Genomic DNA, 27,862 nt, shown 5'->3' on the forward strand with positions numbered 1-27,862 from the left:
TGGGATGTGGTGGAACTGGAGCTTCGTGCCCTGGATGTGCATCCCACAAATCTCCATCAACTGCAAGATGCTGTCCTATCAATATGGGCCAACATTTCTAAAGAATGCTTTCAGCAGCTTGTTGAATCAATGCCACGTAGAATTAAGGCAGTTCTGACGCCGAAAGGGGGACAAACACAGTATTAGTATGGTGCTCCTAATAATCCTTTAGGTGAGTGTATATAAATCAATGTATTGTAGCGATTAAAAAGCATTTTAAAAATTGTGTAAGTGAACTAACTGTTGTTACTTGGTTCAATAAAAGACACCACAGCAGAAATAAACAGCCAATCAGTACAAATAAAAGTCCACATAACTATAATTAACTAAATCCATACATTAAACAACAAAGAAATGTACTTATAAAGTAGCAGCCTTTATATAAACACTCACAGACAGGATAAGACAGGCTGGGATAAAAGAAAAAAAATTGTCTCTGAAAACAAACAAAAAAAACATTAGACTGCGAAGATTGCAGCTCATATAAAAGGCTCTTTAAAATGATTCCTTAAAATGTAAAAAAAGAAAAGAAAAAAAAAAGGTACTCTAAACCTGATTAAAATCCCTCCATGGATAGGGAGGTTCTATCAAACCCAGTGTCAGAGGTTTCATAGTCTTTGAGAGATCAGTGTGAAGAAGCGGCAGTATTCATGTAATCTACCCCAAACGAGTCACTTCTTCCTCCTCATGAAAGCTTTGGCCTCTTTCTGCAGCCGTTTAAAGTCCTCTCCTTTTCCACTGTCGTCCGATTCGGGCACATAGTCCGAGTCTTCATCCACCTCTTCCTCCTCACTCTCGTCATTAATAAAACTGTTTTCGTAGTGATCTTCATCCTCTTCATCAGCAGCGGTCTTGGCTGGGGAAACAGAACACCATGAAATGTGGTTTGAATGAAACATTTTGGAGCCGTTTACACCAGTATTTGTGATCAACCAAGACAGTGTAAACAGGGCTTAAGAAGAAACATCTTGCACAGCTGCACGGTTACACGCTTCATTTTTTAAGATCTTCCGAGAACGATAATGTGAGCTGAAAACAGCTGCGAGCGTCTGGGGTTTTGAATCTGGTTTTTGTGAGGCGTCCAAAAAGCAGCACATTTTCTGGAGAAAAATAAGCAAACGGTCTGTGTGACTTCATAAAGCATTTAATACCAATCCGTCAGTGACGGCTAATGAAACATCACAGAAGTCTTGGTAGATGTTTCTCCTAATATTTATGCTGTTGTCAATATGTACAATCTGTTCTTCATGGTCAGGGTTCATCACACAACATGTTCTCAGTTAGTTTAAGAGCAGTTTAATTAAGTTAAATGTCCAAAGGAGCCGCAGGTTACTCAAACATTATGCTCATTCAGTCCCATGGACAATAGTTCAGATTTTGGCTTCTTAATATGCATGAGTGGAACAATGAACATCTTGTTTATTCTTCATCTCCGAATGTCAAAGCGATCGCATCTCAGAGAAGAGAAACTGTTTTATTGCACTTTCATAGACTGCTGTATGCAAGCAGAGAAACCTGAGTGATGACCAATGTGACCACTTAGGCATTTTTAACTAAATTACAGATACAACAAAAACCCCAAAACCCTTCAGATGAAGATTAAAACACTCCTTTAAAGTGAAGATGTCAGAGAGCCTTCAACATGACTCACTTTAGGCTGATCCACTTACAGTACATTATATAACAGGGATGTTCCTGGGACAAAAATGCTGTTTTGTGGTTGATTGTGTGATAGAGTTTCAATTCATTGTTTAACTTAAATGATTAAATTCATATCCTATTTAGGACAGAAAGATATTTTATGCTTTTAAAAGAAGTTTGATTTATTTGATCAAAAGTACAGTAAAAACTTGTCACTTGTCATGGTCAGACATCTGTCATTATATTATGAACATATGACCAAAATCAAATTAGGTTTTTGACCAGTGAATTTCAGAAAATTCTGTTAGAATAGCCACATCGGAGAGAGCAAGTGCATCACATCACGTTTTCATCAACTGTGTGGGCAATCAGTTTTTTTATGTTTCATTTGACCAAAATCTCATGTCAATAAAGACGTAGTCTAAGCATCAGACGTGAGGCCATCGGCCCGTTGGCTGAACGTCTGATGCATACGTCACAGGAGTTTCGAAGTCTGCCTCTGATTAGTTGAAATCTACAGGATGTCCAGGCTGATGGACGGGGCCATGTGCTGTAAAATCTTGGACAAGAACCTCCTTCCCTCAGCCAAAACGCTGAAGATGGGTCTTCCAGCAGGACAATGACCCAAAACATACAACCAAGGCAACAAAGGTTTAAGAAGAAACCTTAATCCTATAGAAAATATAGGATAGCTGAAACTCAAGCGAAACCTTAATGCTCTAGAGAGGAAACGTCTTACCGCTGTAAGGGAGAAGGGTTTCTCCACCAAGTACTAAGTCATGTTTTGGATTGAATACCCATTTCACGTACTGAAAAGCAAATCAGTTTATAATCTTTATTTTACGTGTTTATATTTGATGTGTTTATATCATTTCCTGGATTTTTTTGGTTGATATTCTCTATATATGTTCAAACAAACCTACCATCTATCTATCTATCTATCTATCTATCTATCTATCTATCTATCTATCTATCTATCTATCTATCTATCTATCTATCTATCTATCTATCTATCTATCTATCTATCTATCTATCTATCTATCTATCTATCTATCTGTCTGTCTGTCTGTCTGTCTGTCTGTCTGTCTGTCTGTCTATAAATAAATAACTTAAAATGTACAAAAAAAAAATTTGTTTACATTTTTTTTTTTTCTCTGCCTTCGATATCCAGATATCAACTAAGTGCTTGGAGATTTGAGATATTTGACTAGCGATTTATGTCGGATTCAAATGGCTCATTTAGCTTTTGTTTCTACCGCTCAATTGATCCCTAATGAAAACATGAATGCAGGAAAAACTCCAGGAAACAGTCCAGAAGATTATCACGGCTCATATCTCTCACATCAACGCTACGACCTACAGTGGAATTTCACACTGCTTGATCGGTCTATCAACCCAAATTAGCCACAGGGAAAGGAGAGGAGACGGGGAAGAAAGACTGATGCCATTTTTTAGGACTTCGAATCTGTATTTTTGGAAAGTGCAACTAATTTTTCGCTCCTTCTTAGATAAACACAATTTATTTCACATTTGAAAGCAATAATGTTGTGATTTAGCATGAGCAGTCATAAAGTCATATAATACCAAAATCTTTTTTGGCACCAATGATTGAATTCTGAGAGTTACTCATTAAATCAATTTTTCTATATTTTAATTGATTGCCAATCGTCATTAATACGACATTAGTAGGGATGCCACAATTCTCAATATAATATTGAAACGTTCGGTACGGCATTCACGGTTCAATACGCGCTTGTGAAGTGCAGTTTTTTCAGTTTTGCATTTAATGAACTATTTCTATTTCTCTGAGTCTATGCGCTGATATGAGCAAATATCCAATCATATGCACTAAAGTTAGGGGGTGTTTAGCCACACTTCAAATGCTGGTGTTAGAGAGTTATACTCTATATTTATTCATAATCATGAAAGTTCATTATTTGCATGTGTTTTAAAGTCTTTCCAGTTAAACATTTTATTTGCGTGCTTTTGCACTGTTTTACATCCGCTGAGTGTGCGTACTAAGCGTCTGTCAATGATTACTGGACTAAGTCGTCTTACTGCGCTAATACTGTCAAATACACACAAGGTTAACATATAAACACAGTCAGTTATGGCTAAACTGAAAGTAAAATCGTTTGTGTCTGTATAGGAGATGCGAGCAGGTCTTAAATTGACAGCAGCGCAGCCTATAGTGTACAACCTAAAGGAACAGTTCACCTCTAAAATTATGTTAATAAAACAAAAAAAGACAAAGAGAAAATCACTCGCTGCTCTTTAATAAATAAATAATAACTTTCATACAGTAGCTTTTAATCAATGTATATTGTATATTGAAGACTATGTCGTTTTAATTTTAGTCTACATTTATTCATTCAATTTCATACTTAAATGCTACTGTACATCTCTGAGCTGCCACTGTAAATCATTATATATATCTTTATATATATATTATACAATACACTGGGAATGTGTACAAGCTTTTTTTTAAAGGGTTAGTTCACCCAAAAATGAAAATTCTGTCATTAATTACTGATATTTTTGAGAGATATGTTGGCCTTCGTTGACACCTTAAAGGCCTTCATTGACACCAATGTCATTTCCTCTCTCAAGATGGGTTTATTGGGACTATTATTTTTGTATTGCATGGCCAATACGATCGGTCGATATAAGCGCGAACAGCGCGCGCCCTTTAAATGTCAAGTCAAGAGAGATAACAGCGCAGAACAAGAAAGGAATATTATGAGATTCATTGGCCTACCGATGGGCTTTCGCTTTGGTAGCCCGTCTGGAAAACACACAACCCCGGGACGTTGGGCTTTGTGAGCCCTGGCCCATACATGTCTGAGTCCAGTGTGCTAAAGGTATGTTCTGTTAGACACGTACATATAAGCAAAACGATCTATAACAATGCAATACTATTACATATAAAACACACATTTTACTCACATAAGTGTGTTGCACCATTCCTGCCGGATCCAATTTACAAGATAGACAATATAGCATTGTGTTTTAATCTCAAATGTCTGCAAATCCAGCATCGCCCTGAGATTGGTTTACTAACGATTCTGCAGTGAAATTAAGTGAATATGTCTTTCCCACGTCAGCTGGAACTTCATTTAAAATAAAGTTCAACCACACATTCCTAATATTAGGATCCGAAGGAAGCTTATGCAGCGACTGTGTTCTTCCACAACCAGGAATAGCGCAATATCTTGCTATCTTCTTCGCAGCTCCATGAGTCAGAGTCATGCTTATTATCCTGTAGAGGCGTGTTTTGTCAGTCGATGAAGTCAAGATGCGAAAACGATTGTTTTCTGGGCCTGGTGTCTATAAAAGCTTTTCTTTGACTAACAAGGACATTTTCAGCTCTGCAACTTACAGGATATTTTTATATTACTATGACCTTTTATATATCAAAAGCTCAAGGGAAAGGTGATTTCTCAATTCATCACCCCTTTAAAGGAAGTGTATGTATGATTTGGCAAAAACTGGTACTGCAATCACATTCAAATGACTGTAGAGCGGTGTATCCCCCTCCCCCTGACTCGAGGTTGCCAGATTGGCTGCAGGATCAGCAGGAACGTTTGTAGATCTACAGCTGTGGTAACTAGAGCAGATCTGGCAACCCGTATGCAGAAACCCTACTGACTTTTTGATTGGTCGATAGGTGGAGGGCGGAGCTACAGGCCAAAACACAACATGACAACATCAACATCAGTTGAGGGCTGCAACAACAACTTTAAAATGACAATATCCTGGCCGGACTACTGTTTTAATGATATAAATATTTGAAATTAACATGATTTCTTAATGTCTAGTGACATATCAGGGCCATTTTATGATTAACTGAAATACATTTCTTACATACAGTCCCTTTAAGTAAGGTTTTTAAGTAAAATAAAGAAAGAATATTGCAATAAAAACATTTTCTCCTTAACCTCTTTCTGATCCTGTTGTCTAAGAATAGAATAGCAAAAAATTGAACCGAACATTGTGGTTAAAAACCGAGGTATGTATTGAACCATGGACTAACTGTATTGCTGCATCCCTATTATTCAGTTTGAAGTTTAAAAGGAGGACAGATAGAAACCTTACTCTCAATTAGTGGAGTCTTCTAAGGTAAGCTTAGGTCTGAACGAACCCTTCATCTTACTCCAAGTACTTAACTGTGGCAGACAGTTCACATTAATTTGCATTTATAAATACTCACGTGGTGATTTAGTGTGTTTGTACTCTTTCTTGTGAAGTAGATTCTTCCTGAAATATTGAGACAAGCACACAGAACAAATTTTAAACAAATGCTAGAATTACACCTAATGCTTTAATAATCTCTCAGATTTTTTTTTAGCATTTGAGGCAAGACACTAGAGGCACCGCTTTTTCATTTTTTCCCCCCATTAGAGCTGCACGATTCTTGATAAAGTGACAATCATGATTTTTATTTATTTATTCAGATTAGACAACAAAACAAAATAATAACTAGAGGCTGCAGTAAATAGCTGCAGTCTACTTAAAAATATATATTTTTTAAATTATTAATTTTAATTTGTTTTTTTTTTAAATTGGTTGGATGAAAAAATTAAATTTGTTTTTAATTCATAATTCATTAAAATCATTACTGGAGTAATCAGCATTTATGAACAAATCTCTTCAGTGAATGATTCAATGACTCAAATGCGTAACTTTTTTCATTACTGGAGGAATCAGCATTTCTGAACGAATCTTGAGTTTTTTGACAGTAATTTGAAGCATCAAGTAACTTTCAAAAGCTGATTACTGTATTTTGATGGTTACCATAGACATCAGTGATTATATCAGAACTATAAACTTATCCCAGGACTTCTGTGAAAATCTGAATTATTGTAACAAAGAAATAGTGATACTGTGTGATTGAAAAACACTGTTCGTGAAGCCGTTTCATGAAAACTGCTTACTCTGGATCAGCGGCAGCACCAATGCAGATTTTAATGATAGTTCAGTTTAATAAACATAGCTGGTTCATTGTCATTTAAGATCGCGTGGGTGTTTGAATCGTGAATCGCAGTCATGCAGCTCTAATGGTCTACATTCTGAAGGTTTTTACAGGGGAGGGGTAGCCTAGAAATCTAGACGCACCCTAGTGGCAGCAAATTTAATCTGCCCGCAAGTGTCGTCTAGCATCTCTTAATACCCTTCTGAGCTGTAATCGCCTAACTCTTGCCGGGCCAATCACATCGTCTATAGAGTCGGTGGGCGGGGCCATAATGACGACGGCCGAGTTGCGTTTGCGTGCTACTAGTAAACACAGAAGCTGGCGAACGGCGGTCTTTCGAATCAGCTTTGACCGCGACTCTGGAAGACTTCAGTTAAGCTTTTCTCTGAGAAAAGAACAAAGAACGGCACTGAAGTCATTCTTAAAAAGGGAAGATTCAGAGTTTTGCCGACCGGATACGGCGAATGTTTAATCTGTCAACGAGCTCTGCTTCACCTTCATTGCTCTGGTTGGTTGTAGCGCTATCCTATCGTGTGCAGAGGGAGTTTGAAAGACAACCGTTTATCTGCCCCTCGGATTGAGTCCTGTCTATGGTGAGTTTCAAGACCAAACATCTTGATGTGGGGCTAGCTTGCCAGGCTAGGGGAGGTGGGAATTATATATAAAATGCCTGATTTACATTACATTTGCTTTTACTCCTAAAAACATATTGTGTGATTTATTGTCCAAAACTAAATTAGGGCATTTTTATTTAATTAGACAATCTTAATGCATCGTGATTAATAAACTGTTCACCCTATTAACCCGAAGTGCCTTGCCTTAAATTTGTCTTCCTGAGCTCCACCGTAAGTTTTTTATGATAAAGACATGTAAAAAAAAATCTTAAAGAGAAGTTTTCCCAAAAATGACAATTCTGTCATCATTTACTTTATTTTTTTCATATGGAAGTCAATGGGGACCAGAAATTGTTTGGTTACCAACATACCAAAATATAATATTTTGTGTTCAACAGAAGGAAGAAACACATACAGGTTTAGCACATCTTGAGGGTGAGTAAATGACAGAACTTTCATTTTAGGGTGAACTCTCCCTTTAATGTCTCAGGATTTTATGAGATTAGAAAAGTTAAATTATTTTTTGCATTTTAGTTTCATTAAATGTTTTGAGTTTTAAAAGTTTTTCCATGTTGCAATTAACTACAAAAACTTGAATAAACTTCTAACTAAAAGACATTTAAATGAAGAACGGTGGTGTGTCATTTTATATGTTGGCCTTTTTTAAGCACATTGTTGTCACCTGTAGCAGTGGGTCCCGTACGGACACTCCGGCCTGTCATCCTCATCAGCGTCCTCTTCCTCTTCCTCCTCAAAGTCGCTGTCTCCGGGGTGACTGCACTCCTGAAAGTGGAGCGGGTTTTTCCTGGAGAGAGGAAAAGCACAACTGCTGAGTGAAAGGCAATGCACGCTGGAACACAATAAGGCAAATGAATTCAATCAAGAGCATTCATGCAACTTAATTACACTGACAGCTAATCTATTTGGAAATTAAACGTTTCTCTTCATTGCAGATTGCTGTTATCATTCTGTGGACCTTCAATTGAATATTTCAAATAAACTCAACAGAACAGTTAGAGAAGATGCTTTTACTATGCAGTTTCTTCACAACGGTTTGTTCACAACGGAGTGAATTAAACAATAAAAAGAAGAAGAAAACCGAACTGAAAGCAAATGGTTCACAGATTGTTGTCACATCACAACGTTTGAGGACAGCACCCTCTGGCTAAAACACAGATTTAGTGTTTTTATCTCTCAGCTTTTTGTTATTAAAAATAAAAGTCAGAGAAACTGAAAGGGAAACGCGTGCGTATGTCTTTGAAGAAAACGTGCAAACCTTTTCAGTCGCAGATCTTGATCCTCTTCTTGCATTTTATCTTGAGATAATATGAACTACATGAAACTAATTAGCAAGTGCAGTGTTGACCTTCAAGGAATATTTTGAGTTATATTATGAATGGCATTATAGACATTGAATGTTTACACGCTGGCTTTGTTTAAAGGTGGGGTAAGTGTTATTTCAAAACCGTTTTACAAAACGGACTTGGGCCGAGTCCAATAACAAACTTGTAGCCAATCAGCAGGTAAGGGGCGTGTCTACTAATGATGGTGAGAAGAGAGCGCTCAGTCATTATTCAAAACACATGATGGACATTAGCCGAGAACTAATATATGCTAGCTTTTGCTTGACTATGCCCGTGTGTCATTTTCTCTTGTTTGTCCATTTGCGATCATATTGTCGCTCACTTCAATGATGTTAAAGACCCGTTCATTTCCGCACCGTATGGAGCATCTAAATCTCCTCACTGTCTGTTTCAAGCGTCAGCTCACAAAATGTGTCCAACAAGTAAGATAATATACTCCTGATATGTTTGTTTCCTCTTTTCATGATCTATACAACCCTAATCCGGTCATAATTGTAATATGTCGTCAGTTGGACTGTCGGCTTGTGTACTATGGAGTTGTTCATGAGAACTTTTTGTGTTTTGTGATGGAAAGGGTTACCTTTTAATTGAATATTTGACCTGGATTAGTAACACACAGATTCTGCCATAGTCGTTGCCTGGGTTACATATGTGTGGGGCGGAGCTATCGAAATAGGGCGTGACCCTTTTGGGGGTAGAGGGGTGTTTGTTTTGGTGATTTGAAATATCCACAACATTTACCAGAAAGCACTTAAAGGGATAGTTCACCCAAAAATGTAATTTATTTAATTAATTACTCATGTAGTTGGACACCCGTAAGACCTTCGTTCATCTTCAGAACACAAATGAAGATGTTTTTGTTGAAAGCTGATGGCTGAGAAAGGCTTCAGAAAGGCCTCCATTGGCATTCAGTACATTCCCACTGACCCACTCACAAGACCCATAAAGGCACTAAAAACATTGATACAAAGTCCATCTCACTACAGGGGCTGTGCAATAATTTTACAATGCAGCGAAAATAGTTATTGTGCGCAAAAAAAATCTAAATAACGACTTTATCCACCAAGTTATTGACGTGAACTCGACGCATGCGTGAGAATATGACGCAGATCCGCCGTTCAATACATGAACCGGAAGAGAAGAAGCGCCGCTATAGCCTGAGTTCACGTCCGAGACCTACACGGAAGACAATAACTTGGTGGATAAAGTCATTATTTCGATTTTTTTGCGCACAAAAACTATTCTCGTCGCTTTGTAAAATTATTGTACAGCCACTGTAGTGAGATGGACTTTGTATCGACGTCTTTAGTGCCTTTATGGGTCTTGTGATTGGGAATGTACTGAATGCCAAAGGAGGCCTTTCTCAGCCATCAGCTTTCAACAAAAATATCTTCATTTTTGTTCCGAAGATGAACGAAGGTCTTAAGGGTGTCCAACGACATCAGGGTGAGTAATTAATGAGATAATTTTAATTTTTGGGTGAACTAACTCTTTAACCCACCTTTAAAGGTAGGCTGTTGAAGTACCTGTAGCAGGAGCTGCCGTAAGCACAAGGCGTCCGTCGCTGTTTTTTCACATTAATGGTGCTGGTTTTGCTCTCGGCCTCCATGATCTTTGGCCTCTGCGAGGGTCCCTGGCTGACCTGAGGATCACTGGGATCTTCTGCCTGTGTCTCCGAGTCTTCAGCTCGAGCTCCTCGTCTGACCTCGACTCCTTTCGTCTCCCCATCATCACGCTCCATCAAACCAGAGCCGTTATCTCTGTCTGGGACTGTTGTGACTCTACTGCTCTTGGGAGCGGCTGCATCCTCATCCTGTCAGGACATGCATGCACACAGTTAGTACTTCCATTTCAATGCAACCAAATTCATGTACATCTCTACCAGGTTTTACTAAGGAGCCCTGCACATGACATGTCAAAAACACACATATTGTGGTGACAAATTATTTAAAAATTGTTCTCGTTTTAGTAAATCACACGTTTTAGGTCGTTCCCTCACATTAAATTAAATAAAATGTCACTGTCATTTTACTAAATCATGCCGTTCTCTCGTTTTAGTAAATTGTGGCCATGTTGTACTAATTAGTTCCCTCATTTTGATTGAACTAAAACAAGGAAACAAATGATTACAATTTGGAAATGATTTACTAAATCGAGGGAACATATTATTTTATTGTGTGCACAATTTACATAAAACGAGGGAGTAATTTAGTAAAATGTGCCACCGCATTAATAACTTGATGAATAAATTAATAAATTCGTGGCCACGACATACATACTGTGTGGGGTTCTGTATTTTACAAATAAAATGTACTACTAAAATCTGGCAAAAATTAAATAAAGATTTTAAATATTATTAATTAATATTATTATTTGTATCCAGAAATGTAATGTTTGGAATATGCATACTTTTTATAGTTTATACTATAATAATTAATAATTGTATACCATTCCCCATTCCATAGTCAATTTTATACAGGAACAACAAATTATAAAAATTGCATAAATAATGTGATATTATTAATTTTAATAGTGTTTCTATAAAGTATTCACAAATTAAAAAGTTGCAGTATGTAAGTCATTTCAAATTATTATTATCATTACTTATATTATTACTACCAATTATTATTTTAATTCATATTTATCATCATCATTATTATTATTTGCTGTTATTTTTAATAAACAGTGTGCCTCGATCAAGTAAAAGTGAGTAAGTTGCAGTATGCAGGTCATTCCGAACTATTAGTGATGTTGTTGGTTGTATCATTATTAATAATAATGGTAATAACAATAATTTAATAAATGGTATGCTTCCATCAAGTAATCACAAATTAATAACTTGCAGTCTGCAGGCCATTTCATATGATTAAGAATCACAATTACCCTTTTTATACTAATATATGTAATAATAATACAGTAATATACAGTAATGTATCCCACCGGAGATACCAGAGGCACCGACTCATCTTCAGAGTCACTCTTCAGTCTTTTTGTTTTCCTTTTGGGCATCTCTTCCTCCCGCTCCTCTTCCTCAGATGACAGCTGTGCGGCTCGGGCTCGTTTGGGTCCAGTTGCCCGCTTTGGTGTTGCTACTCGTTTGGGTTTTGTAGGAGTCCCTTTACCTGCTGAGCTCCAAAAGGACATGAAAAAAATAATGTTCATGCGTTAAAAAACCCATTTTCTGTCACACCATAATTTAAGGCAAATCATGGTCTTCTGATTACACATTTGTGGGACCTCAAGAAAGTAAAAAGACCTTCAGATGTGAGCCGTGGCACTGAGATGGTCAGATATGAGAGGTGACATGGATGTTTTGCAGACAGAGAGAACAGTACAGCTAATAAATGCCTCATGACTCAGTCTTTCCAAACATCCATTATCGATCACAGTAAGTGTGTGCAAAGGATAGAAAATGTCTGAAGCGAATGCGTGTGTGTACTACTAAGTATGAAGGCCGTTGCCCAACTCTTGCTTCAGTCCATTACTGCTGCAGGTGCAAACAAGAGCTGAAGTCCTTTCCCACACTTAACTCGACACTAAAACATCCATAACAGAAAATGATAGCATGTGTTTTAAGCTGGAGTCCTACAGACAGCCAAAGCTACGCTTACAGATTAAGTGGGGTAAAAAACTACAGTTCAAAAGTTTGGGGTTAGTACGATTTTTTTCCGATTTTTTTTTTATTAATACTTTTTTTCAGCAAAGGTTGCATTAAATTGATCAAAAGTGACAGTAAAGACATTTTCATCATTGATAATAATAATAAATGTTTCTTGAATGCATCAAATCATGATATCAGAATGATTTCTGAGGGATCATATGACACTGAAGACTGGAGTAATGATGCTGAAAATTCAGCTTTGATCACAGGAATAAATTACATTTTAACATGTTTTCACATGTTTTCACAATGTATAATAACGCAATGGGGGAATATTTGTGGGTCCTGATGTCAAATTACTTATGTTACCAGTAAAAACTGGCCTACATTATTTTAAATATATCTAGTCAGTGACAGTATTTTCAGCTTCAGAATCATGAATATTTGTATTCTGGTGTCACCATTGTCCTGTGCATTGTGTTAACAGCACCAAGTCCAAGCCTCTTCATTTCCATCCCCAATGTAATACCACTTTTAGCATTTTAAAATCAACAGTACATTTTTTGTTCACCTTTTACCATATGTCTTGGAGTATTGCAATAATACTGTATTGTGAGTTCACTATCGTGATAAACTACAGGGAGTGCAGAATTATTAGGCAAGTTGTATTTTGAGGATTAATTTTATTATTGAACAAAAACCATGTTCTCAATGAACACAAAAAACTCATTAATATCAAAGCTGAATATTTTTGGAAGTTTTAGTTTTTAGTTTTAGCTATTTTAGGGGGATATCTGTGTGTGCAGGTGACTATTACTGTGCATAATTATTAGGCAACTTAACAAAAAACAAATTTATACCCATTTCAATTATTTATTTTTACCAGTGAAACCAATATAACATCTCAACATTCACAAATATACATTTCTGACATTCAAAAACCAAACAAAAACAAATCAGTGACCAATATAGCCACCTTTCTTTGCAAGGACACTCAAAAGCCTGCCATCCATGGATTCTGTCAGTGTTTTGATCTGTTCACCATCAACATTGTGTGCAGCAGCAACCACAGCCTCCCAGACACTGTTCAGAGAGGTGTACTGTTTTCCCTCCTTGTAAATCGCACATTTGATGATGGACCACAGGTTCTCAATGGGGTTCAGATCAGGTGAACAAGGAGGCCATATCATTAGATTTTCTTCTTTTATACCCTTTCTTGCCAGCTACGCTGTGGAGTACTTGGACGCGTGTGATGGAGCATTGTCCTGCATGAAAATCATGTTTTTCTTGAAGGATGCAGACTTCTTCCTGTACCACTGCTTGAAGAAGGTGTCTTCCAGAAACTGGCAGTAGGACTGGGAGTTGAGCTTGACTCCATCCTCAACCCGAAAAGGCCCCACAAGCTCATCTTTGATGATACCAGCCCAAACCAGTACTCCACCTCCACCTTGCTGGCGTCTGAGTCGGACTGGAGCTCTCTGCCCTTTACCAATCCAGCCACGGGCCCATCCATCTGGCCCATCAAGACTCACTCTCATTTCATCAGTCCATAAAACCTTAGAAAAATCAGTCTTGAGATATTTCTTGGCCCAGTCTTGACGTTTCAGCTTGTGTGTCTTGTTCAGTGGTGGTCGACTTTCTGCCTTTCTTACCTTGGCCATGTCTCTGAGTATTGCACACCTTGTGCTTTTGGGCACTCCAGTGATGTTGCAGCTCTGAAATATGGCCAAACTGGTGGCAAGTGGCATCTTGGCAGCTGCACGCTTGACTTTTCTCAGTTCACGGGCAGTTATTTTGCGCCTTGGTTTTTCCACACGCTTCTTGCGACCCTGTTGACTATTTTGAATGAAGCGCTTGATTGTTCGATGATCACGCTTCAGAAGCTTGGCTATTTTAAGACTGCTGCATCCCTCTGCAATATATCTCACTATTTTTGTCTTTTCTGAGTCTGTCAAGTCCTTCTTTTGACCCATTTTGCCAAAGGAAAGGAAGTTGCCTAATAATTATGCACACCTGATATAGGGTGTTGATGTCATTAGACCACACCCCTTCTCATTACAGAGATGCACATCACCTAATATGCTTAATTGGTAGTAGGCTTTCCAGCCTATACAGCTTGGAGTAAGACAACATGCATAACGAGGATGATGTGGTCAAAATACTCATTTGCCTAATAATTCTGCACTCCCTGTATATTGCAAGTATTGGGACATCCATCCAAATCATTAAATTCAGTTCCAATGATGTAACATTACCCTAAATGGTTAAAATAAAGGTTTTTCCGGAAAAGTTGTGACTGGTAGTACCTTCACACTACCATTGGTCAGTGGAGATTATGTAAATTAGTAGGTGTGGCTCTAAGGCTCCGCCTTCTTTCACTCTGACATTTTTTCTGCTTCATTCAGGGCGGTTCGGTCTGGACTCGCTCCATAGAGGAGTAATTATACCTGTTTCGGACCAATGAAATCATCAGAGCGGGCTTTAGACGATGACGGACAGATGATCAACAGTAACGTAATCATCACGTCATCAAAGGGGCTTGGATTATATGTGTTCGAATCCTAAATGGAGAGCCTGTTTGTATCTGCATTCACCTTCACTATTTCTCTCAGAAATGATGATCATGTTGGGTAAGTACTCTGTGTATCATTAAATTCTTTTATTTTTTTACAACACCGGCTAAGATCGTTTATTCCAGCGCGCGTGCAGAGTTGCCAAGTTTTTACAATAAAACCCGCCAAACTACTAGCCCTAAACAATAGCTTCTCGGGGGGTTCTCCGGAAAAAAATGGGGGGTAAAATGTGTGTTATTTTGGCAAGGTTGCCTGCTAAAATTCGCACTCATGGGTCTATATATCACATAATAGTCCCTTCAACCCGCAGACATAGAAAACAAACGCGGGGGACAACACAGACTTGGCAACACAGTGCAGTTGAGCTCTGTTGACATTTGACAACTAACGTTATGTGTCGCTTCGTTGCTCTGATTGGTTGTAGGTCTATCCAATTGAGATCTTTCCTGGTTTGGTTGAAACACGCCCCATAATCTCAGCCCAATGGAGCAGTTTCAGACTCATATTCTGACTAGAATTGATTATGACCATGTCAGGCTACTATAACTGATTTGACAAGTGGAAAATTACTAACTCTCTTTGCCTTTTCCAATTTATCCCATTAAGACTGGCTGAGTTCATCACTGTGATGACCGGACACTTGACAGATGTGGGGCTTTATTCCGTCTGGGTGTGAATAGACAGAACACTGGTTCTGTTGCCATGGGGACAGTGTCCCATCGCTATAGTGGCCGTACCTTTGGCAGGTGATGGGCTTGAGGATGCTGAAGTCATCATCCAGGCTGGCAAGACACGCTTCTTCTGTGGCAGATCAGACTCCACGTGTTGACTCTTTGTGGGCACCTTGAAAACACAAAATAGATTAGAATTAGATGAGAAAACTATAGGACCACAGTCAAGTAGGGTATAGAAGAGCATATGGTAAAACAGTAGGGTACAGAATAGAAGAGTATAGATAAGTATTTAAAAGAGTAGGGTATAGATTTATATGACAAAACCCCTATTCACACATGATTAGTATTATCTAGGGACCTCTGTGATTTAGAAATGACTCCCCCACATCTGAGTTTTGCGTGGCACATTCGCACGGGATAAGTAAAGCCTGTGATTTTACTCGAATTTACCGACTTATCTCCCGGATATGATGTCAAGACTTGTTATAGATATAGCTGTTTGAATTAATAAACAGTCATCGATATCGTTTTGATTATTTTATAGTAATAAACATCATTTTGTTCACTTAGAGAACAGACGCTACAATTAAAAACTGACCACCGCCAGGAGTCAGATTTAATTTTAATAAATAAATCAATCAATCAATCAATCAATCAATCAATCAATCAATCAATCAACTTTATTTCTATAGCGCTTTTACAATGATGATTGTTTCTAAGCAGCTTCAGTTTTAAACAGGACAATATTGCAACAAAATTTGATTTGGATAGTTTATAGAATCAAATATGACCTAATAAATCAATTTAATTTGTATATTTAGTTGAATAACTTTGATCATAATTTTAGTGTCCCCAACTGAGCAAGCCAAGCCAAAGGCGACAGTGGCGAGGAACCAAAACCCCACCAGGGCATGATGGAGAAATATTAACCTTGGGAGAAACCAGACTCAGTCGCGGTGCCAGTTCTCCTCTGGCCTATTATTAAAAAGTGTATAATTATTATTCTGCCAACCCTGCAAGTCATAAATCATATAAGATAGGAATATTCGAAATTTCGAAATTTATCACGGGTATTCAAAATTTATCACGGGTGAGAAGCTGACGGTATACGGCGGAAGATTCAGTTTCAAAGCTAAATGTAAAAGCGCCCGTTTAAAATCAGCTTGTCATTGTACTGTTCTGTTCTGTTTTTCATTAAGAATAGTATTGATATTAATTTTAAACACATCATTCAAGCAATTTGCTCCCAAATTGGAAATCATTCAAAACTGCAAGTAATCCATGCAGGAATTCATAACGGTGCGCATTAGCCTCCATTCTTCGTGAAAGATAAAGACAGAAATGCGCACAGGAAACAAAAACCTTGCAAAAAATTATATACGATCCGCCTAATCCTGGCCAAATCACAGAGATGCCGTTTCGCACGGGACTAATATTATCACAGGACCTTGGTGTTCGGCGAAATATGGTAGGTAATTTGCGGGGGAATATTTACTTTACATATTACAGACTTGGCCAATTCGCACGGGATTAAGATCACAGACATTCCCTGCAATTATTACAAATCACTAGAGGTCCCCAGATAATACTAGTCCCGTGCGAATGGGGCTAAAGAGAGGCATAGAAGAGAGAAATTATAGAACTACAGTACAGTATGGTATATTATCCAAAATAAAGAACTAATATGTATAGAAGAGACTGGTATTAAACACATATATCATTTCTGAGGGGAAACAACAAACAGCAAACAGAGCACATGATGTGACAGGAAAGTCCAAATAATAGCAAAAGCAGCCATAACAGCAGGGTGAGTCCTGCTGCTCCTGGGATCAAATATTTCCCTTTCGCAAAGAATTAATGTACACAGTACAATTATGCATGTGTGTAAATATATTTAAATCACTAAAACCCACATCTATAGCTACGGAAGTTTGGAGTCAATGCGATTTTAATACTTTTATTCAGCAAGGATGTTTTAAATGTTTGAAAAGTGACAGTAAAGAGAGTTATAATGTTACTAAAGATTGCCATTTAAAATAAATGCTGTTCTTTTGAACTTTCTATTCATTAAATAATCCTAGAAAAAAAAATCCACAAAGATTTGAAGCAGCACAACTGTTTTTAATATTGGTAATAATCATAAATGTTTCTTGAGCATCAAATCATCATAGCAGAATGATTTCTGAAGGATCATGTGACACTGAAGACTGGAGTAATGATACTGAAAATACAGCTTTTAATCACCGGAATAAAAAATTACATAGAAAATGGTTAATATTTCACCAGCGCGCAATAATTCACAATATTATTGTTTTTACTGTATTTCTGATGCAACAAATGCAGCTTTGTTGAGCAGAAGCAACTTCTTTCAAAAGCATTTAAAAATCATACACACCTCAAACCTTTGACTGGTAGTTTATAGTACGTAAACACACACACACCTCGGTTACAGAGCAAAGAGTGTGTGATGAAGCAGCGCCTGCTCCTTTATCTCCGGTGAGTGTGGAGCTCGGGCTCGAGGGCGTGCAGCTGTTGGCTTCAAGTGTGGCAACGTCTTCAGAGAGCTCTGCCGGTCCAGTCAAACACTTCTCCTCCTCAAACGCCTGACTGTTTCTGTGAGGAACAGCAGTGGAAAATCTTAAAGAGGCCCAATTACGACCTTTTAAAAGTCTTAGTTTTGGGGTAGAATAGGTTTTCATGCTTGAACATAAAAAACACACATAATTTTTTACATATTTGACATTGTTGCAGCACCACACTTCCCAGTCTGTCAGTAACGCTCTGTTTAGTAGTTCCTGTCTCTATGAAAACCCTCCTTCTGAAATTCACAATGTTCTCTGATTGGTCGACTGGACCAGTGTGTTGTGATTGGTCAATCAGTTTGAGCATGTGTGTTTCAACCACAGACTGTAAAAAAATATGGAGGTAGTGTCTGTGGCGTCACCCATACGATTCTGAAGAGCCGCTTTGAAGCATAAAGTAAAGACGAGCTGGCCGTTGCCATCTTGGCATCGTGTCACTCGCGGATAACAGAAAATGGGCAAAGAGGCGGGACGTGGGCGGAGCTGAGGTAACGTGATGACTAACAGAAAGCAGATAAACTATCCACCGGTCACTCAAAGTGGCCACGCCCTTAATGAATATAAAACCCCATCACAGTCAGTGGTGGTAACGAAGTACAAATACTTTGTTACTTTACTTAAGTACATTTTTCACGTATCTGTACTTTACTTAAGTAGAATAAATAGTGCATACTTTTTACTTTTACTTCGTTACATTTTGCAGCAATTATTCTACTTTCTACTCCACTACATTTCCACAACGTTTCGTTACATTTTCGTTACATTTTCTGATCAGTTTCAGGGCTCGAGATTAAGGCTTGCCCGGAAAATAATATATGATGTAAGTTATAGGCTAATGAATTGACGGTTGCTGTTGAGGCTCGCGCAGGCGCAGCCTCTCGAGGAGAAATGGAAATAAATCAGCCCCGCTCACACAAAGAAACTCAGTAACATACTGCATTAAAAATTCAAAATGTTTAGTTTTTATATTTTATAACAGTTAAAAAAACATCACATGACACGACCAACGAGTGTAGTTTTCCTGAATACCATCACGACAGAAAATGTGACACCGATTTCATTTGACAGTTCCATAAACAATTAATTAACATCAAGTCACTTACATTTTATTGATTGCTTTAATGCTTTTGCTCTATTTCAGCAGCGAAATATTTCCAAGATCAGATTTCCACATCCGAACTAGTGTTGTCAAAAATATCGATATTTCGATATATATCGATACTGGAATATCTGAAACGATACGATTCTCAGTTTTTACAGTATCGATACCAGCTGCGCTCTCCTCTCTGACCGTCAGTGAGTTGACACACACCGGCATATTCTCCCTCAGCCCGGTTAACCTCTGAGCACGGCGAGCGCGCGTTCTGCTGAACTTTTTCCTCATGACAGTGTGTTAGTGTTAGTGTGTGATCGGTCTGAATTTCGCACGGGATTGCACATAAATTAATTCTACTAATCCCCGCAGATTTCGTGCTCACATCTGAAGCGCACACACACATAGCCTACCTTAATAAAGCCGCCTCTGACATGATACAAGTGCAAACATTTGCTTCCTTTTCCAGCTTATTATTGGTCAAATACACTCAAAGAATAATCAGTGCACATCTGGAAGAGTATTAACGTAAACACAGTCGCAAACAGTTCAGGAAGAAATGAAGAACGAGTAACAGGAACAGTGTTTAGGATCCACGCGTCCGTTAGTCTTAAAGGGACCGCAGTCATTTGCTGTTCAAACTACAAAAAGACAAACTATCAACTGCTCTTGACTGATCAACTTGTGTAACTTTAATAGTTTCATCTGTACGCCATTGAATTTTTTTACAAAGAACATTATCCAATGTTGTTTTAAATGTAATTACTATGCATTTTTTAATTCAGTTTCTTATCTGAATGTTAGACCTACCTGAAAAAATAAAGCAGTCTGTTTAATTTGTATCTTCTATTCTATTGCATTTATTTGTGCTATTGTTTGTAATCTGTTTATTTGTTCTTATTTTATTACTGTTTACTCGTCTTTTTTAATTCAATTTACCATTCGAAATCAAGCTTTCTTGTGCTGTGTGTAAGCTATTGCAACACAATTACCCCGTTGTAAAAAATACATTGAGATAGCAAAAATTTGTGAGATAATTTTAATAGTAATTGATCAATTGATCAATAATTGTTCAAATCAAAACGATGCCCAACCCTAAGGAACATGCTGGCCACATGAATTTTTAGTTAAAAATAACAATGAATAATAACAAGTTCTGTTGTCGTATTAAGCATCTTATCTTATTTATTTATTTATTTTTTTTACTGTGGTATCGATTTAGTATCGATATATCGATATTTTAGTCTGATATCGTATCGAAGTCATAATTTTGGTATCGTGACAACACTAATCCGAACCATAACGTATTGCACAGCAACAGCGTTACTGAATCAAAGATTCAATGCCCTATTCATAAACGACTGCCTCATTTATGAACGAATCAGCCGTTTGAACGAATCGACTCAATGACTCTCATAAGGATTCACCTGCCGCCATCTACTGGTGGTTTAGTTAACTTTTTTTAGTTAAAACAATCTCATAGCATTATTTAGTGCAGTTGTAATTTTTTAGTGTTAATTATTTAATTTGATTGGCAACAACCCTATTGTATCTTATTCTAATTTAATTTATTAATCAAATTTAAGAATATAAAGGGAAAGCTGAAGCAAAGCCTATATTTAATAAGATTAGGGGAAAATGTCCTTTATAAAAGGTAAAAATATCATAAATATGAAGATTTAAATACATCAAAGCTGATGAGAATGTTGCTTCAGAAAAATGACATTTAACTTTGCAGATAACCAGAATTGTAAGTCACAAAGTAAACTAGGCAACAGATGGTAAGAACAATTACATTAACCCAAAACTAACTCAATTAAAATGCCACCGCTCATACTGTTTTCTTCTTTTTAATTATTAGAATTAGACATTAAGAGAATACATTTTTATGCAAGTACTTTTACTTTTAATACTTAAAGTACATTTAAAATCAGGTACTTTTTACTTTTTACTTAAGTAGGGTTGTCGTTGTAGTACTTCTACTTTTACTAAGGTAAATATATATTTCTGGTTACTTGTACTTTTACTTAAGATTCAGTACCTCCTCCACCACTGATCACAGTTGTCATGAAGGGCAAATTTAGGCGTATAGACCAAAACCACAATATTTTTCTGCTGTAAAGTTGGGCATTTTAACTTGGGGCTCAATGAGATTCTGCTCCCTGTCCTTAGTAGCCAGTAGATGAATTGCAGTTTAAGTCACTTCAGTATTGGCTTCAACATAAACTGGGGGAGGTTGCCGCTTGGATTTAACACACTACTGACTCAAACAGACCTCGCTCCCTTCATTTGCATATGCCTTAGGCAGAAATTATTTAAATGAGGAATATTGTGATGTGTTCGTTCCCAGAAGAAAACTTAAGACTACAATGGAGACGTATCATAGAGTTCAAAAACAGTGACATTGATATGGAGGACAACTCCCATTGGGCAGACTTTATGATTTGTAAACGTACAGATCTTTTTCATGCTCAAATAGCAACATTTCACACTAAAGAAAGTTAAAACATAAAAAAGCATAAAAGGTCCTCTTTAAACCCTGCCATTTTTATACACTTTACAACATGGATCTAATAAACTTGGGTACGACATGTATGTTGACTGTACGATTATGACACCTATTGAATTGTAGGGTATGCCGCACGTTAGTGCAGAAGAGTAAAATGTCATCAGCATGAGTGAGTGGTAAACAAATAGAGCAAGAAAAAGCACAATTTTTCAATTGTGGTTTTTGTGCGCTGAAAAAAAAGAGGGGAATATGCATGTGGTCATGGCTACGGAAAAGAGCCCCATGTCGCATTTTTCAGGATGTATTTTTATTGGTTAGTCAGTAGACGCAGTGAGATGATCATTATACGGTTCTGGCACTTACAGAAAAAGCCTTAAAGGCTATCTTTTGACAACAGCCGTCTTTAAATTTCTCTCACGGAATGATTTAGGACCACCGTTTAGAAACCATAACCACAGAAATCAACCACGATTGGTTATCTTTCATCTGGGAAAGTCCAAAATCATACAATGTGTACAGCATAAGCCTTGGATAATCTTCAGCAACGTAGAGCACAAGTCAGACACAATAACTGCGCCCTTTTGAGAAGACAATCAGGCTAAAAATCTTGCCTTTAAACCAATTCATCACTAACAAAAACAACAATCCCTCGTCAGCGTGAGCACACCATAAAAAAAGACAGCCACCTAATTGTCTAGTTTCACAGATAAAAGGCATGACTTTTAAATGCATGCAAATCAGCACATTGAGAATCAATTCGCCACAGCAGCACTTATCATTTGTGTTTTCAGCTGATCATCTGGGTGTTATCCATCTGTTTGAAGGTGTCCATTCAAGACCAGTGTGCCTGTCTGCTCTTTATAGAGAACGATAATAAAACTGTCCTTTGATCTAAACTCAGCGGGTCACAGATCGGTAACACGTTCAACCAGACGCTAATTATCATGGCCAGAGGAAATGTGGAACGATGAGATAAATGACTGGCCTTAATAAAGTGCACTATTTGAAGATGACTAATAATGATAGCACCAAGATCATGAATGTATTTGAATATTCATGAGGATCCTTAATTGAATCTAAACCCATTTCACTTCCATAATGTGACAAAATGTACAATATTCAACAGTAAAACAACGCAGCTCTTCATTTTATCCATCAGGAATTAATTTAGCTAATAAAAGTGAGTCTTTCAAACAGAATGAAGCCAGACCTGTTAGTATTAAAGAAGGTAAATTGTGTCAATAATATATTAACCCTTTCTTTTACGGAGTTATAAATAGAGAGGTTATCTGTTGTACTGTCAGACCATATCATCGCATGGCCAGTGAGATTCAGCTCTGATGTTGTTGAATAATAAATGAATGGCTTTTAGTGAATGGTAGAATCACCTGAGGGTTTGATCCTCCTCTTTGACGCGCACTCTGTAAACATATTTCCCGGGCATGAGAGAGAAGATGTCACCCTCTTTTAAGCAGTGCCACTGGTCCTTCTCCAGCGGCTGAGGGCCGGCCACAATGTTCGTCTGAATAAAACATGGGTTCAGGTGTATCTAGAGGACGGAAACCAGAGAAATGCAGGTTGAGAGCGTGCAAATAATTATGTTTGCACAGGTCTTTATTAGAGATGTACCAATATATCGGCTTATGATCAATTTATAACTATCGGCTATAGCATGAAAAAAGGCAGATATAACAAAACAATGGTTTATTCATTAACTGCTATGAAGGCACTGAGATGTATAACGTCTGTGGCATAATCCAACATTTTTCTCTGGTAAAAAAAAAATGAAATCTGTGCAAAATATATGTCCCAATCGGGCCACTGCTCTAACTTTATCCTTTGCATGTAGAAACCTGAATGGAGTTGTCTTTCCCTTCTAATTGGTTATGTCTTAATTAAGTGTAAGCAGAGAAATAAAACGCTTGTGTAACAGTATATTGGATCCGTGCAGCTCTTAAAGTGACAACAGCCTAATATTCCTAATCAAACAAAAAAATGATAAATTAATCAGATCTTGACTAAATAACTTTTGTAAGTTTCATAAGGATTAATATGCTTCAAATTTATACAGCGAAGAAAATGCTGTTATTATTGTACATAAAAACATTAAAAAAGATACTTTATTTCATATGTATCTTTATTTTGTTTATGTATTTATGTTGAATTAGCTTTTATTTTTATATTTTCATTTTATTTTTCATTTTGAAATAAATTTATTTGAGTAACTTTGTTGTGCTTTTGTCCTTTTTGTATTATTTCTATTATCTTTATTCTTTTTGTTTTGTTTGATACATTTACATTTTTCCTCTAATATTTATACTATATCCTTTTAGTCCAGACTTATTTAAATTAATTAAAACTATTTTGGTGACTCAAGAAGGTTTTGAAATAACGAAAAACAATACTTCTACAGCATTTATTATTTTTAGTAAAGTTAATCTCAGCATTTACTGATGCATTTTTAAGAACAAAAGTTGTGTCTGTTAACATTAGTTAATGCACTGAACTAACATGAACACAAACATTTTAATAAATAACATCAATAAAGGATAAATGCTGCTAAAATATATTGCTCATGTTAGTTTAGTTAATATATTACCTAATGTTAACAAATGAGACCCTAAAGCATTACCAAGATTTTGGTTACAATTTATTTGAAGGTGTCACTGTTAGAGTATAATTATACATTAATGTACTTAGTAATATTAATTAACTACATGTACTTACTACAGGATTAGGGTTAAATTAGGTTTAGGATCAGTCACATGTAATTATGCATAATTTTCTGTTATTACTATAGTAAGTACATGTAACAAGGAAACTAAATAAAGTGTTACCAACATTTTTATAGATTTAGTAACAACAATAACAAAATTGAACTGAGTTTATGCAGCTAGAGACATTTGTATATTTGCCTAGACTGTGTTTAATTATTTAATTCAATTAGCTAAACTATCAATAATCTGAATATTCATAAGATAAATGCAGTTTTTAAAACAAGGGCTTGTTATAAACTCAGAGTCAAAAGATCAATAGAGGTGAAAATGACCCAAATGCAAACATTGTTGCTATGACAGCATGACTAGGAGGCTAAAATGACACATGTAATTAAGAGAGACAGCTGCTCAAGAGAGCAAGAGCTCATATTCGAGAACTTTTGATGTCTTAACATCAAAGGCGAGTGGCGCTTTTGTTCAGCAGAAGAGTATAAAATGACAAAACCACCATCACGACTCTCTGCCCACGTCAGACAACTCATAAAAACCTACAGGCTTCAGACGCAGTAGACCATTGTGGTTCTCCAGGATGCAGTGGTTCCTGGACACCCTCTTATCATTCACCTGGTGGAGAAAAAATAAAGACAAGGTGAAACAGAAATATAATTATTTGCAAAACAATATAATGATAAACTGTGTCTTAAAGGGATAGTTCACCCAAAAATGAAAATGATCCCATGATTTACTCGCCCTCAATCCATACTAGATGTATATGACATTATTCTTTCAGAAAAACACAATCAAAGTTGTATTTAAAAAAAATCCTGGCTATGGACTGGAATGGACTTCATTTATATAGTGCTTTTATCCAAAGCGCTTTACATTTTGCCTCACATTCACCCATTCATACACCGACGGCGATGTCAGCCACGTAAGGCGCCATCCAGCTCGTCGGGAGCAGCTGGGGTCAGGTGACTTGCTCAAGGACACCTCGACACTTGGTCAGGTGGAACCGGGGATTGAACCACCAACCTTCTGGTTTGTAGACAACCTACATGAACCACTGAGCCACTGCCGGCTAATCCAAGCATTGGATAATGGAGAATGGTACGTTTATAATGGATGGATGCACTTTTTTGGGGTTCAAATTTTGGGCTCCTATTCACTGGCATTATAAAGCTTTGATTAGCCAGGACATTTTTTTATATAACTCTGATTGCATTTGTCTGAAGAAAGTCATATACACCTTGGCTTGAGGGCAAGTAAATTATGGGACATTTTTGGGAGAACTATTCCTTTATCTTGAAATGTATGAAGGCATCTGGTGATCTATGGTTCAAAAGTTTGGGGTCAGTAAGTATTTTTATTTAGCAGGTGACAGTAAAGACATTTTTAATGTTATTAAAAAAATTATTCCAACATTCTATTGAAAAAATTAAAATAAAATCACAGTTTCAACAAAAATATGAAGCAGCACAACTGTTTTCAACATTTAATAATGATCATAAGCATCAAATAATCATAGAATGATTTCTGAAGGATCATGTGACACTGGAGTAATGATGCTGAAAATAAAGCTTTGATCAGAGGAATAAATTACATTTTAAAATAGTATTCATGAATATATACAAAAAGAAAAGTTATTTTTAATTGTATTTTTTTTACTGTATATATGATCAAATAAATGCACCCTTGGTGAACATAGGTGACTTCTTTCACAAACATTTAAAAAATCTCTGACCCCAAGTAAGAAATATGTATTTTTATATGAAGATAATTCATAATTCAATGCCACTTCTGAATATAAATGTCCAATGTCACCCAGCACTATCATAAACTGTACAGTTTCTGTCGCTCAGTATCATTTATCATACGTGTAGCAGAGCACAATAACACACTTCACTAAGATCTGGGTGATTTAAAGACATGAAATGGCTCATATAAGCTTTCCGTCTCGTCTTGTCATATTTCCAAATGAAACAGGAAGAGATTTTTGAAATGTGTGTTCAAAAAAAAAATCTATGCTTTATAGCTGTTCGGGTTAGGGTCAGGACTTCTGAAGCTTGTTAATACAATGAAGAATGCAGCTCATGGATCACTCCATGAGATATAAAATTATAATTATGGATATTGCTCTTACATAAAAGCATCACTCCAGAAAGCCTTTATTGTTCTCTATGGATTACTTTTATGATGGATGGATGTGCTTTTTGGGCTTCAAAATCGCAGGCTCTATTCTCCCATTATAAAACTTGAAAGAGCCAGGATGTTTTAACTCTGATTGTGTTTGGCTGAAAGAAGAAAGTCATATACATCTAGGATGGCTTGAGGATGAGTAAATATGGGAACATTTTAATTTTTGGGTGAACTAATCCTTTAACCTCAATATCTTCTATTTCTAACCCTCAGATATAAGAGTTTGGAGTACCATCTACAGGGCTTTGATTGTCATTGCTCAAAAATAAATGACTTAATCATGCTTGAAACTGAAAGTAACACATTTGTTTCGAGAGTGAAACAACAACGAAAACATTCAATAGGCCAAAATATTATATTCCAATATACATCAATTCACTGCACTTGATGCAAAAACATGTCTCTTTCACCCGGCTCCATGCTTATTGAGCTTTAAAACATTATTTCTGTAAAAGCACACACTAAAGTGTATTAATTATAACGTGATAATTTGCACAATGGCAAGAACCACAGAGCAAGGTTAATATAGCATGTTGTCTCGTACATTATCAAGAATAAACAGCACAGTAGTAATGGCTCACTTTACCCCCAGAAATGGTCCTCTCCCCAAGACAGTTTCTCCATAGGGTAGATCTATAGGACTGCCACCGTCCACCTGCTCCAGCTCAAAGCCTGGCATCTGTGCAGAAGAGAAGACAGAGTATAGTTTATTAAAATATAAATAATAAAAAATAAAGTGCATACAACTGCTGTAAAGCAGCCCGCTCGCGCTGCTGGCTTTCTCAGTATAAACTCTCCCATGATTAGTTGAAGAATTACTTACTATTTAATTAGGTTGCGAAGACAAACTCGTTAGTGTTATATGTAACTTTTAGCTGCTTCACGTACGTGAACGTGCGAAATAAACTCAATGTGTTGACTGACTATAAAGTGCAGTAAGAAATGAATTATGATTACTTTTAGTGCGCGATTAAGCACTTCCGGTCAACTCCACCATTAGCATGCGCTGTATAAACACGCACGTCTCACCTATCCAAAGCTCTTGTCGACAAGGGTGCGCAAATTTTAGAAATAATATAAAATGTAACCTACAATTCATATTTTTGCACTACAAAATCAAACGGAGAATCAAAATAACTCCACATTGGCGCTGAAGAAACGCGCATGCGCAGTGAGAACTGGGCGAGGTTTGCCTTGTGACGTGTCTGTCGTAAACAAACAGAGACGTTTAAATCCTCAGCTGTCAGCGAGACGCGACTCTCGGTATGAATCTTTACCATAGACCGT

General features: G+C 37.0%; 1 protein-coding gene across 1 annotated transcript; it reads right to left on the reverse strand.

Moving 5' to 3' along the window:
* aplf (aprataxin and PNKP like factor) lies at positions 1-27,765 on the reverse strand. Its single transcript, XM_067440907.1, has 11 exons — positions 27,399-27,765; positions 27,162-27,254; positions 24,932-25,003; positions 23,051-23,211; positions 17,920-18,091; positions 15,542-15,647; positions 11,571-11,755; positions 10,157-10,443; positions 7,949-8,071; positions 5,891-5,937; positions 1-895 (listed from the first exon to the last, which is right to left on the reverse strand). The coding sequence occupies exons 2-11, from the start codon at positions 27,252-27,254 to the stop codon at positions 711-713; spliced, it is 1,431 nt and encodes a 476-aa protein (XP_067297008.1). The 5' UTR covers positions 27,399-27,765; the 3' UTR covers positions 1-710.
* Between the last annotated feature and the right edge of the window lie 97 nt (positions 27,766-27,862).

Source organism: Pseudorasbora parva, chromosome 4, assembly GCF_024679245.1.
Source record: "Pseudorasbora parva isolate DD20220531a chromosome 4, ASM2467924v1, whole genome shotgun sequence".
NCBI classification, from domain to species: Eukaryota; Metazoa; Chordata; class Actinopteri; order Cypriniformes; family Gobionidae; genus Pseudorasbora; species Pseudorasbora parva.

Coding starts and splice junctions, on each gene's coding strand:
- aplf (XM_067440907.1), bottom strand. CDS start 27,254: ATGCCAGGCTTTGAGCTGGAGCAGGTGGACGGTGGCAGTCCTATAGAT. Junction 18,092..23,050: donor GAGGAGGATCAAACCCTCAG/GTGATTCTACCA, acceptor TGTTCCTCACAG/AAACAGTCAGGCGTTTGAGG. Junction 8,072..10,156: donor TACGGCAGCTCCTGCTACAG/GTACTTCAACAG, acceptor TCCTCTCTCCAG/GAAAAACCCGCTCCACTTTC.